The sequence below is a fragment of the Rhyacophila brunnea genome, unplaced genomic scaffold (assembly GCF_057557595.1).
Source record: "Rhyacophila brunnea isolate RB1 unplaced genomic scaffold, BYU_Rbru_1.0 scaffold_18, whole genome shotgun sequence".
Taxonomy (NCBI): domain Eukaryota; kingdom Metazoa; phylum Arthropoda; class Insecta; order Trichoptera; family Rhyacophilidae; genus Rhyacophila; species Rhyacophila brunnea.
The window spans coordinates 20,229,784-20,244,523 of NW_028232837.1; the positions used below are offsets into that span (position 1 = coordinate 20,229,784).

General features: G+C 34.8%; 1 protein-coding gene across 2 annotated transcripts in view; it reads right to left on the minus strand.

Annotated features, from left to right (window-relative positions):
- Mekk1 (mitogen-activated protein kinase kinase kinase 4) overlaps positions 1–14,740 on the minus strand; it is a 100,633-nt gene that overhangs the window by 19,962 nt on the left and 65,931 nt on the right. For both annotated transcript variants that reach the window (XM_085945401.1, XM_085945400.1), the window contains 8 exons: positions 13,722–13,897; positions 10,748–10,907; positions 10,143–10,310; positions 9,898–10,034; positions 7,842–7,970; positions 3,953–4,100; positions 2,242–2,403; positions 1,553–2,124 (listed from right to left, as the gene is read on the minus strand). In XM_085945401.1, coding sequence (XP_085801527.1) covers positions 1,553–2,124; positions 2,242–2,403; positions 3,953–4,100; positions 7,842–7,970; positions 9,898–10,034; positions 10,143–10,310; positions 10,748–10,907; positions 13,722–13,897 — 1,652 coding nt within the window. The remainder of the gene's footprint in view (positions 1–1,552; positions 2,125–2,241; positions 2,404–3,952; positions 4,101–7,841; positions 7,971–9,897; positions 10,035–10,142; positions 10,311–10,747; positions 10,908–13,721; positions 13,898–14,740) is intronic.

Sequence of the window (14,740 nt, forward strand, 5' to 3'; positions counted from 1 at the left end):
CGCATGGTCAGTGAAGCCACTACGGGATACATCTGTAATCTGATCATTTACAGTGGGCAAGGAAGACCACTATTAGACACCATCCAATTGCTTCTTGGTCCGTATTTAAATTTGTGCAATCATGTCTATATGGATAATTAAAAAAAAACCAGTGAAGCACTTTTAGAAAATAAAATTAGGACGTGTGGAACAATGCGAATAAACCGAGGCTTCCCAGAATGTTTTAAACACGTCAACGTCGTGCAGGACAGAGTATGTTCCGTCGGCGAAAGGATATATTGTTACAACTCTGGAAATCAAAGAGAAATGTTCGAATGATTTCAACAATACATCCATCTACCATTTTAGAGAGTCACAACATCGATTGAAATACGAGACTACACATTTGGAAACCGCTATGTGTTATAGAATATAATAAATATATGAAAGGGGTTGACCGTGCGGATCAGTATCTCTCTTACTACTCGATCATACGAAGAACAAAAAAATGGACAAAGAGAGTTGTCATGTATTTGTTAAATTGTGCTTTTTTTAATTCTTTTAAAGTTTATAAAGTATTAAATCCGACCAAAAGGCTAACTTACAAACAGTTTTTACATAGTATAAGCAAATTTTGGATAGCCGACCATATCGTTGAAACCGACGAAATTTTGGAAGAAGCGGGGCCATCTACATCACGATTACCAAGAAGAGTGGGTAAAAGTGATCACCCTCGTAGGTTATCACTCGATATGAAGAAGCATCGAATGATAAAAATTGTTACATATGGTAAAAAAAAATACCCACAAAGACAGTGTCGAGTGTGTTCGGTGCACAAAAAGAAAAGTTTGACTAGTTATATGTGTACATTTTGTGACGTCCCCCAACACGGGGGTGAGTGTTTTCATAAATATCATACTTTATCCAAATATTAGAATAATAATTTTTGTGCGGGAATTTATTTATAGTGAATGGAATATTTTTTACGAAACCTTCCTGTAAATATGTGATTAGCACCATGTACTTATGTTATTTTAAACACTTTGTTCTAAAAAGAAACACAGCACTGAGGAGCAATATATGGTGAGTGTGAATTCCAAATTTCATTAAAAAATAACTGATAGTTTGGAAGATAGAGCGATTTTTGTAATATTCGATTTTATTTCAATTTCCGCTGGTTTTCGCCCGCTGCGTGTACCTGTGCCTTTGTACTGAGGCCCGCGCAAAATGTGTTAACACCACAGCACGTGGATGTACTGAAACATGACAATATTCTAAAACGTAAGAGGTTTAAAAGAATACTATTTTATGTAGTAAAAATACTTTATGCAGTCATAAAATGTTTAAAATAAATAAAGGAATGTCCAGGCTTATGCGCTGAAAATACCAAAAAAGCTCAATTTTAACCTATGTGGCGCAAGTGGGCCCTTAAGTCTTCTACAAATAAATCCAAAATGCGGAATGGTTTGCAGCTAATTGAAACGTTGGTCCACGAGTCCTTTTTCTTTAGCATCACTTTCATATATTATTTAGACTACAATCTATGAAATTCTTAAAAAAGAGACATGCATACCTTGGTCTTAGACCTCTGCCTCTCTCACACCTTTCCATTGCGAAGTTCATCCACTGCTTGGCAAACTGAACGAGCCCCCGCGAAACAGTCATCGACCAATCACAGCTTGGCATATCTTTACACTCGTCTCCAACACAACTGACCCGGCCCTTCCCATCGCTACTCAACTTACAGCATTCTTCGCACCCCGGAATCCCGCCTTTAAAGTCATCCGGGTTCAAGTCGGCCAGAGATGTACCGCTGACTATTGAGTAGAAGCTTGGAAACTTTCTGCTGCGAATAATCCACGGGTATTTGGAGGCGTTCTTGTACAAGCTCTCGTCTTCTTCGGATAACGGGCCTCGTATTTTAGAGTTTATCGTGGGAAATGTGAATTCGCCGGTGGTGACGGTGGGGGTGAATGGATTGTAGGTGTAACAGTTCTCTTCTAGCGAAGGGTGGTTTTCGTTGATACTTTCGGACCGAATCAGTTTGGGTCGTCTGCCATGCGTCAAGGAGTTTCTGGCGCACGGATTGTAAATGTTTTCCGGCGAGAGGTTGTCGTTGATCAAGCGGCACATTTCCTTGTGGAACTGAAACATCAAACATATTATATTATTGTAAATCATTTTGATTTTTTTGCTGTCGCATTGGAAAATCCACTGCCTATAATATACTTATAATTGCTTTTACATTAACAATGAACGAACCTCGAATCCAAATTTATATGCCTGTGACACGATTTCCCGTGTCCGTGACTGTACACTGGGCCTGTCCTGCTCGTCCAGACCTCCGAGTCGCTGCGGAGACGCCGTCTCCTGCATCCGACCAATCGTCCAACACAGCACACTTTGGACACTGGCAGTCGCCGTCTAGTACAAAGAGAACGAGTAATTGTTATAACAATTATTACGGGTTTACAAAAGGCAGACAATAATAATATTTTATGAGTACTATTGTAACAGTAGCTTCTAGGTTAAATTGGTTAGCGGAATAGTGTTTTCCCTTTCCATGCCTAAATAACCAAATCTCCCAAATAATACTATGATTATAACAATAAATATTTCCATATAAGATGGTCACCATGTAATTCAGATGGGATTATATCGCACCCCCGCAACTAAACTGCCACAATCCAAAAAACGTCAAACAGAGAAAATCAGCTTTGAAGTTTTTACCTTGCGCATTTTTTTACTGTGGTTTTGAAATATATTGAATGAATTTTTTACTTGAATTTGATGACTTAGAGATATGAAATATTCGGTACAAATACTATGAATGATAGACAATGAAACGTAGTAATTAACTCAACACGTAATTTTGGACTTGTGGCGGTTTAGTTGCGGGTACGATATATGAATACAAGTGTGGTTCATTATTTTAATTTGGTATTACATCTAACTACTTAATAAGTTTAGTTTATAAATTATAATAAACACAGAACTCTTTCATGTCTATTTTAATATTACATATTATGGCTTTATTATTTTGGTAGTTTTATGTCTATTGCGGACAAGCATAGTGTGTGAGGAATGATTATTCAATTGAGAGATTACTTGTGAACTGCTTGATTGACAGGTTTGATATTGACTATTTCTTATAATCTATATATTATATAGGTATATAAATTCGGTTAATTTCAGTTTTTGTCCACTGTTTTTGTGACGAGTATGTACTTCATTATTGACTGAGATCGTTAGTTCTATTTTATGTCGATAGATGTTACTACACAACAGTGGCAAAGAGTGGAGGTAAGCTGCTAAGATCCGCCATTAATAGTGCACACTAAACTTTGTCTGTCATACGTATTTGTTTTTATTGAAAGACCACAATTTAGAGTTGGTGTTGGTGAGTTTTTAAAATTCAACTAAACCCTGCGAAACCAAGCCATAATAGTCAAAAAATACTAGTCTATCTATAAAATATCTAAAATTATGTAATTAAATCATATAACATTGGATATTTTATAGATAGAATAATATTTTGTATCTATTATCGTTTGGTTTAGGCAGGGCTTAATGAATTTAAAAAAATAACTAACATGCGTAATATGTATTCCTAATTCAATGAAAACAAATAAGTATGAATGAAAAGGTGTGCACAATTTTGTCACACTGCCCAAAGTATACCAAAACTAATATGGTTTGGTTTTGGCAGGGTTTAATTGATTTTTAAAAACTTACCAACACCATCTGTAAATTGTAGTCTTAGTTCAATAAAAACAAATACGTATGACTGACAAGTTTTATCTGCACTATTTATGCGGATCTTAACAGTCTACTTTCACCCTTCACTACTGCTATACAAGTGAAACATACTTATATTCATGTGTGTCTTCCAGTAATTGAATATTGAATGATTAATTGGAATGAAAAAACAGTAGGTAAAACACATACAACTGCAGTGTGTAAAACGACTTACAAACATTCTCTGGCGATAATTTCTGAATATGAAGTTGTGATGCAGATGTGCGGAGACGGTCCTGGCAAACTGGGCAGTGCTGAGAGCTCTCTCCCGTTCCTCCGTTAACAGGCACTGCATTTCTCGGCACACTCGAAGTATTCGCCATCTAAAACAAAATTCAGAAATGGTTTCAAAAGCGAGAACACGTAATAAACCCCATTCTGTTTCTTCCGCATTCTTCCATACTAATTATTTAGCAGCTAATCGTCTTCTTCACTCGTCTCGATACTGCATTACTGCCACACACATTGACTAGATACCAGAGTATGTTTATACATATAAGCAAACCATCATGTTGTTTGAAGTCCTCAGGTTCTCGGTGTGTTTTGCAAAATCCACAGTGTACACATTTTTACTTCAACCAAACCATCTTTACAAGAGTGTAAGCTATTTTTATTTAAATTCATAACTTGATTGTCTAAAAAATATATATTATATCGTCGGTATAGTGGCAAAAGGCGTTAAGTCAAAAAACCTTGTTTTGAGATAATCGTCTTTTTCTAAATTCAAGAAATTGAAACCTTTCTATTTAAATAGTTTAAACATTTTTACCTAAACTTGCTACTTTATGATATTCGGTAATCATTTATGAATTCGATTTGAGTATTGTCAAGTCTTTTTTATAGTAATAATAATTAGTTTTTTGAGTTTATTTACAAAAAGGTGAATTAACGTTTTTTGCCACAACGATTTTTGAGTTAATAGAATAGTCAAACATAAAATGTTGTAGTTGAGTAGTAATAAATTGGACTCTAATAATAATAGAAACTGGCCAATTTAAAATAAAATTAAAATTAAAACAGAAATAATATTAGATAGGTGGATACTATTAGGTAATAATATTAGGTAGGTATAGAAGTAATTTGATATTTTTGTATGTAAGATTAGTAATAATCTTGTTTCAAACTATGATACTTTTCATCTTTATTAAATTATTAAACATAAAATTTGTGTAGCTAAGTACTAGGTAAAAATAATAAAAAAATATATATTTTTATATAATTTATTTATCAGAACATTGGATTAGAGGTGGATAAACGGTATGGGGATGATGATTACACAAAAATAATTTATGAAAACAATTAAAATTAACAATCACTCTATAAAATTAATTAAGAAAACTTATAATATAATTAAGAGATCATTTCCGCTTCATCATAGCCAACCTCGAAGGGTTCGAGAACAGTATTTAATTTATTTATTAGAAACATCGGATAACAGGTGGGTAAACGGTATGGAGATTTAAGAAAGAAATTTGGCAAATACTTTCTTTTAATTCATTTTGATAAAATTGGTAAGATTTTGAGTCCTTGCGCAGTTTGCCGTCAGCAATTCGTACCCTTTGGGTTTTTGGAGCAGCACTGTCTGCATTCCTTAAAATAAAATCCCCTTTGCGCTCGAAGCTCTTTCTTCGTCTTCTTTGGCCATATCCGCCCCTTAATTGGAGCATATGGACACCACGCGGCGCCTCCAAGAATCCTTGTCGCTCGCCAGTCTTTTTGCTCCATTCCAGATCAAACCAGCATCCAGTAGCTCCGCCATAAACACTCTATAGATAGTATTTAGCGGCCTTCCAGGACGCCGGAGTCAGGTCGGCTTGAAGAACAGGCAAGCCAAGTTGAGGTTCTCTTCTGGCATCCGCAGCACGTGGCCGAGCCAGGTCCAACGTCGCCTCTTCACTCTCAGCGTGATGAGAAGCTGTTTGGTGCATTCTCTTATCTCCTCGATCCTAAAGTCATACCACCGCACACCCAGTATTCATCGCAAACATCTGTTTTCGAAGCTCAGTATACGGTTGCTCTGAGCCTTCGTAAGGTGCCATGATTCGCTACCGTAAAGCAACACCGTAAGAATGCAAGCGTCAAATAGGCGGCATTTGGTTTTGACCGAGTACAATTGTGAGTCCCAGACATTATTAATATTGTCTCCATCCACAACATCACTTTGGTGTGCATCATCTAAAATATAAATAAAACATATGCGTTAGTAAGGATGTCTTTCCGATTACATAAAAATACGCCATAGAAACGTGATATCAGTACACAAATAATCAATAATTGTAGAACAAACTTCAATTTGAGGTTATCTTGAATTAAGTTGCTTACCTTTTACATGCTCCCTTATTTTATTCTGTTGCCCATACAGAAACATAATATTTTCCAATCTTAAATTATACTCGTCGATAAAAACGATTATACAATAGATTACAAGCACAATTGTAGAAAATATGAGATATATAAATACGCGCAAAATGTCAACATTCAGAACCAACTGTCAAATGGTTGCAAGCTGTATGTGGCATAGACAATAAGTCAATATAAATGACGGACAAGTGACGAGAAGCTTGAAGCCAAATAACGTTAAGTCATCTTATTGTTATTTGCCACTATGAAGTATGAAAGAAAGTGACTTAATACGTATTGAATTCTTTAAATTATGTCAAAACTACATGGACTTTGGCGGAGCTTGTTTTTTCAGACGATAGAGCGTGTTAAGCTTTATCGTTCTGCATTCATAACTCAAATCAGCCAATTTTTGACTTATCGTCTTCTGCCACTATACCGACGATATAATGTTAGTATATAAGTAAACTACGATGGTAGTGCTATAAACTTACTACATAAGCATGAAGTTCGATAGTTTTGACAGAAAATATAATGTAGTTAGAGCATCGCCGAGCGAGAGAAAACGATGCAATAGGTTTCATGTTTTAGTCGGAAATAATAACGGTAACAATAATTAAATTTACCCTATGTAATCCGTGCGCAGTAGAAGAAATCGCAATCTGCACAATTTCATGGTTAAGTTTTTCCACTATAGTTATTGCGACAGAACAGATTAATAAATAGAATTCCGATAAGCTATATCCCAATACACTACATTTTGAAGCTGGGTTTTGAATTTGTGAGTGTCCAACGAAAATGAACCACACATTATAGAGTTGCAATAGTGTGTGTTGCAAACTTCAAATACACCAATATTCAATGACCGTCATTGCATAAACCGAGAGCAGTAGTATGATGTATTCTTGACAAGTGTCCCAAGTACCCCGTATTCTTCCACACTCGGGATCGTTTGCCTGCGTCGCCACACCCGTTAGGTATTTCAGTTCCCATTATTTCTGAGTTTCCTGGTTATTGCACACACTTCAAATGCAATATTGTAAACTGTTTATAGAAAATGATGATTGTTGCATATCGAAATAAATGGTAGTAATTTGAAAGAAATATGCAATCGCAAATCTTCATTTATTGCGAACAATTTACCCAATTGCATTCGAAAATAATCAATAACCAGCACTACCATCGTAATTCGCAATTCAGTGCCACGGCCTGTATATTCCAGTCTATTAATTTGCACAAATAATGTGAGCGGATGTCTTTTAGCAACGATTTGTTTTTAATGTAAAATAGATCTATATATATAAAAATGAATGTTTGTATGTTTGTCCCGTATGCGTTCCTATACCATTCATCCGATTGCGATGAAACTTTGGTGAGTTGTTGTGAGCACGCCCGCGAAGGTTTCTAGATTAGAAAACCATCTTCTTCTTCTTCTATTCATATGCGTTCCTATACCATTCATCTGATTGCGATAAAATTTTCGTCAGTTGTTTTGTTGTGCGCACACCCGCGAATGTTTCTGAATTAGTACAACCATTTCTTCTTCTTCTTTCTATCTTCTTCTATTCGTATGCGTTCCTATTCTATTCATCCGATTGCAATTAAATTGGATTATATATAGATTGGAATCAATTGGATGTACGGAGTGAGAATAATGTAGGGAGTTAGGGGAGGCCTTCATCCAGGAGTGGAATGACCCCTGCCAATGATAGAGATATACTTACTTGATAGTATCACAAGAATCACATTCTTCAACTGTCTTCTCAGAAAGCGAATCAGCTGTCTGTCCAAGCTCTGTGGCTCTTTTTTTGAGACGAGCCGCCGCGCTGTCTAGCTGCCGCACTGTCAGACAACTGCAACATATTACACCTTTAACTCTTCGGTTGCCAAGAAGAAATATTGTATTCTCTATTTATTATAATATATTATTATTATACCCCTGAATAACTGGTTAAGTGAATAAATAGTGTGTGAACCATTCGATAATCACAAAAACTTCCACATCGTCAGACGACCCAGCAAGATATATTTTATTAGTCCAGGGATTAACAATAAACCAACACAAAATAAAACTTTATATTATTTAAAATACAAAAAGGGGGCTAAGGAGCAAGAATGGTTGTCCTAACCCCAAAAACAATGGCAGAAGCCAAGCCTTAAGGCAATGCCAAGTTCATATCTCTTCCTAGTGCATTATTAAGTTGTTCACAATAACTAACAATCTCACTAAAAATATACTTAAGAGACATCCACGCTGTGATAGTCATGATATATACTATTTGGAAGAATTATTAATAACTTAAGAGGGGACATGCTCGTCGAAGGTCAAAATTGAGTTTTTATTGTATTTTCAAACCATGATCCTGGACACTCCTTAAACGTTGTAGATAATCTATTTTTATAATTTTGAAGCCTTATTATCCTTTATAGTTATTTTAAACATTTGATGACTGCATAAAGTATTTTTGTTACATAAAATAGTATTCTTTTAAACCTCTCGCTCTAATGTTTTAGAATATAGTCATATTTCGGTACATAATTGTGCAGTGGTGTTAAGATTTTTTACATTTATTAATTTTTAAACGCATTTATAAAACCATTAGTATAATTTATTACGAGATAATTTTTGTAAAATATTCACGATAAAAATTATATTGATAATCTCTGTGATCCCAAATTTGACAAGAATTAGGCATTTTATTATTCAAAAAATCGGCAAGATTAACACATTTGAAGATGATTCTAAAGATACTTATTATAAGCTATGTCTTTGAACATTTAAGTGTGATAAACATCTTATGAATAATGATTGCTTTATAATAATTATTGACCTAAGAATAAGGTAGTGTTTTTTTGAAATACGCCATTTCTTTTGTCATTCCCTAGTGGTTAAGCTACAACATACGGCCGTAGCCATAAATTGACAAACTATAATTAAAGTAGGGAGTAAAATTATGTTAACGCGCGTGTTTGAACATGTACCTAACCGATTTTTTTTTTTATTTTTTTTTAAACGGTACATGTTCAAACACGCGCGTCAATATCATTTTACTTCCTACTTCAATTATAGTTTGTCAATTTATGGCTACGGCCGTATGTTGTAGCTTAACCACTGGGGAATGACAAAAGAAATGGCGTATTTCAAAAAAACACTACCTTATTCTTAGGTCAATAATTATTATAAAGCAATCATTATTCATAAGATGTTTATCACACTTGAATGGTCAAAGACATAGCTTATAATAAATATCTTTAGAATCATCTTCAAATGTGTTAATCTTGCCGATTTTTTGAATAATAAAATGCCTAATTCTTGTCAAATTTGGGATCACAGAAATTATCAATATAATTTTTTATCATGAATATTTTACAAAAATTATCTCGTAATTAATTATACTAATGGTTTTATAAATGCGTTTAAAAATTAATAAATGTAAAAAATCTTAACACCACTGCACAGTTATGTACCGAAATATGACTATATTCTAAAACATTAGAGCGAGAGGTTTAAAAGAATACTATTTTATGTAACAAAAATACTTTATGCAGTCATCAAATGTTTAAAATAACTATAAAGGATAATAAGGCTTCAAAATTATATAAATAGATTATCTACAACGTTTAAGGAGTGTCCAGGATCATGGTTTGAAAATACAATAAAAACTCAATTTTGACCTTCGACGAGCATGTCCCCCCTTAAGGAAATTTCACTTGATTACATTATCTTTTGTTAACATGTACCTACTTCCAAATACACTATTTAAATATTTTGAAAATTACCAAAACGTGAGCGGTGCAAGGATTGCTGCAGATCGTAAACTTCGAGCAAGGAATCCGTTAAACGCCCATTCCGCAGTCAGGGTGGCCCTTGGCAAGTATTCTATGCCGGCCCAGTCTGACAAATATGACAGGTACAACTAGAAAAATAACGATTAATAAACTAACGTATTCCATAAAACAATATCGTACCTAATATATTTAAAAAGTTTTGACATTGTATTAATTAAAAATATTCATGCACCCACCTTATAGACTTCATCGACAGTTTTATCAAAGGTTTCGAGGACTTTGTAGTGAAATTTCCAGCACTTAGAGTTTTCAGGTTCCACATTGAGAGCGGTGCTGGTGTGCCGGACGAATCGGCTGCGCATTCTCACAGCAATCGTCAGACCCTCGCGGAGCTCATTGATCAACTGAATAACAAGAGAAGTTATAAATATGTATTTAATTTGCCAACTGTCGTTCGTGCAGTTTATTTGAATTATAATGATTATGATCATATTAATATTATCGACCGATGGTACTTGATGGAATTCGAATTTAAATTCTAATGGATTAAATTTATGTACTATTCCTATTGTGACCGTTGACTTGATAGGTAAGTAATGGAGTTTTTACCTACGTTATTGTATTGATTAGTGATATAAGTCAGAGTTAAAAGTATTCGTGGTCACTGTTTATTTGCCTTTTGGTGAGTGTACATGGTGCCTGAAGATACCAAAAGGCGAAACCCGGGTCGCCAAAAACGACTCAAATGGAATAGTACATAACTTAAATCCATTAGATTATGATCATACCTATTAATTAACCTTTTAACCAAATATAAAGTTAAATTGAGAAAAAAACTAACCTGTTTCAATGAAAGCAATGAAGGTTTCTCCGGCTTTGTTTCAAGCTTCATTATCAAGAATTCATGAATGTTCTCCATGGGAAGTGTGGACAGGAACAAGAAGATACCTCGGTACGATGGTAACCTCATGTCAACCGCTTCCTTTGACCACGCTCCAAATCTAAAAATCGTGTATTTTATATATTACACATTATTTACTGGCAGATTATAAACACACCACATAAGCGTGACGTTTGATAGTTTTGACAGAAAATATGACATAATTAGAGCGATGCCGAAAGGGAGAAAACGATGCAATGGCTTCATGTAAGAGCAGTCGGAAATAATAACGGTAACAATATTTAAATCGCAATCTGAGCAATTTCAAGGTTAATGTTGTTCCACAATAGGTGTCACACATTCTCTTTATTAAGGCCTAATCACACCAACAGATTCGCAGACCCTATCAGATCCAATGATCCACGCCGACCATTGTGAGTCTACTTTAAATAGTAATTATACGATTAAACTACCGACCCGATCGTGTTGATGCTTGATTTGATCGGTTCATAATATACGCTCAGTTGCTAGTAATAACAATAAAATTATAAGTAAATGAATAATATCTATTGATCAGTTTGGTAAGAACACTTAACAGTCATATGTTGTTACTTTAAACACAATCACTGCTGACCTTTTAATTACAACATTTAAATAACACGTTAACTATATCTAATTTCCAACTGCTCGAAACACGCTAGTCGCGGTGTTAGCACTAAATGAGTTAAATGCCAATGGAAATTATTGGAGATTACATTTAGACAAGTAACATTTGTATTTTGTATTATTATTGTCTGTTAACCGGATAACTGCAGCCAGCGTCTTAGCACGCTTTTCTGTTCAGAGAATGACAAAATGCGCATGCAAAGACACTTCACTTAAAACGCAATATATCGGCCGAGGTCAATGTTTTGAATAATTCAAACATATTGCCCACACAGCGACATCTCTTAGGATCATGGTGTAATATGTACAGGCGGACCTCGACTTACGAACGTTCGACTTTCGCACAATTCGCTATTTCGCACATTTCAAAAAAAATCGTTTTTTTTGAAACATCGCGCTGGCCGTGGGGTTAAGATATCCCCTTCTCGCTCGCTCACAAGCAAGTGCATTTCTTGCGTCACTTGCATCCTGCTCGCACCCGAACTTTGCTTGTGAGCTAGCTCGGATAGGTTTATTCTTGCGCAGGAGCGCGTGCGAGCGTGTCATGTTGTGCGTTTTGCTAATTTAATTCATTTGAAATATTTCACCCTAAAAATTTATAAACATGAGTGAGAAACGAAAAAACTGCAGTGTTGATACGAACGAAGAGAAATCAAGGATTTATAAACTTTACATGACGTTCTGATTGCGGTGAATCTTTTGCTTCAATCGGACGTTCGTATGATACAAACGGGTCTACTACGATATGTTCAATTTTGAAAAGTAAAAATAAAATTAAGGAATATGTTCAAAATTGTGGAAATATATCTTTAAAGGTTGTTTCCAAAAGACACGGCATAGTTATGGATGAAATGGAATTATATTTGTCATCACGGATCGACGACCAACATCAAAAAGATGTCCCTCTGAATTTTCAATTATTCAAGTGAAGGCTCTTAGTTTGCACAAAGATTGGAAGGCTAGATTAAAAGAAGATTCTAACACGATTTTTCAAGCAAGTAACGGTTGGTTTATATTAAATTCACTGGAAAATCGGCTGATGCGGATAAAGATGCTGCAAAAGAATTTATTTCCTCATTATCCAAAATTATTGAAGATGGAGAATATTCCTCTAGCCAAATATTTAATGTAGATGACACAGGTTTATTTTAGAAAAAAATGCCTAGTTGTACATTCTTAACTAAGGAAGAATCAGTTGCCCCTGGGCATAAACCTTCTAAAAACCGATTGACATTGCTTCTTGGTGGAAACTTGGCTGGTGATTTAAAATTGATGCCAATGTTAATTTATCAACCAGAAAATCCCAAAGCATTGAAAGGGAAGGATAAAGAATTGCTTCCAGTAATCAAATAAGAAAGCCTGGGTTTACTGCAATAATATTAAAAGATTGGTTCACTTTACATTTCATGCCAGCAGTTAAGCAATATTGTAAATTTAATGATTTACCATTTAAAATATTTTATTTAAAATAAAGAAGAACTTTTTAAGGGAAACACCCGCAAACCCCACTTAAACATGTCTCTTAAACATCTTATAATATTTCAAAATACACGCTATTTAATTTTTTTTTACTTCCCTCTACTTTCGAACATTCAACATTCGCACACCTTTTCAGGAACCAATTGTGTGAAAGTCGAGGTCCTCCTGTACTTACATTTGATATTTTCTATATAATCAAAGAAACGTTGATTTAAAAAAGCTTTCTTGGGTTACCGAAACGCGTCACTAGTAGGGTTGTCCCACGGATCCAATATTTATCAAATCACACGCCGGGATTCCCAATAATTTATAGTAGATGCAATCGAAATTATGGTTCGCTTATGCATACGAGAAACGAGGAATACTGTGATTCCTGAATATACACTACTACACATCTTGGAATACTTATTAGTTGAATATTCGTAGTCGTGTTTGACGTATCTAATTCGGTTTCGCGGCTAAAATATTTTTACTTTATACATCATTTCTTTTATGATAGTTTTATAATAATTACCTGTAGACTTTTGGCATTTTTTTCAGGTAAAATTTCGCAATTTTTTAAACCTTCGTAATCTGTGTTGTGTATTACTATTTATCGCTTTAAAAATGTCACCACTACTAGCATCAACATCATCGTAAATGCACAAAACAAGTTTCTCGTGATTTACTCGAAACTCAAAAAAACCTCCAGAGCGGGTTTAGCGACTAAGCGACTCAACTATCAAAATTAGTAATAATCTTAAAACCACGAAAGTTATATAGTAGAATTGATAATGACTACAAATCTAACCTTCTCAAATCGAGATACTCCTTCTTCAGTTCTTTGATGTCCACATCAGACCGCGTGTGTCGTTCGTATTCAAAATCATCATCGGAGTTATTCTCTTCATCAGAATCCTCTACTGCTGGGCTGCCTATTTCTTTGGATTCCTCATTATTTGGTTCAGGGTCGTCAGTCTTAATATCCTACAAATAATTTATACGCGAACCAATTAAAATTAGAACCACTAAAAATAGGGATGGAAACATTGAGCTATAATCAAAGAGGAGACCACATTATTTGTATTCATCTATTATTACGTGAACAAACGTCTAATTGTCAATTTTATTCTATCATACCGAGTAATAATTATATACTTTATAAGAATATAATTTAATCAACGAGATTGAACAGGAAGACTTCGAATTTAACGGAAATAAATTTCAGTCCGTATTCCACTCGTAATCAATCTTTGGTGCATGATTAGCATGTGATCACCATAGCCCCCACATATCTGAAGCAGGCCCCCAGGCTAGAATCTTTGGCGGGTCCCCATACCTATCCTTAAAGTTAAAGGCAGTGTGACGATCTACAGTGGTGTATTTAGTGTTCAAGGTAAAATTTAGGGTATTTTTTATCGATTTTTTGTATTTCCAATACACCCACTAGAATTATGGAGTTATCGAATATTGACAAACAATAATCAAAAATTGCATCGCACAATCACATAATTTTAATTGTTATCATGTTTTAAGTAAAATAGCGCCGCAGTCGATATTTTTTTACTATTATTGCAATTTTGTGATGTGTGATTATCTCACTTGACTGGTCGATCCACCAGGCCGGGCCTTGTGGGGGCCATGGTGATCACACATCATTGCGCACAGTTGTCATATGGCGTGACTTATTGCACCAGTTTAATACATGCCATCAGCTGATATCCTGATGTGCAAAAAGATTTTTTTTTTGTTTTATAAAATTCTAACTTATGTTTTTTTGTTTATAAGAACAATGTTTATTTGTCAATACATATACATAATTAAAAACAG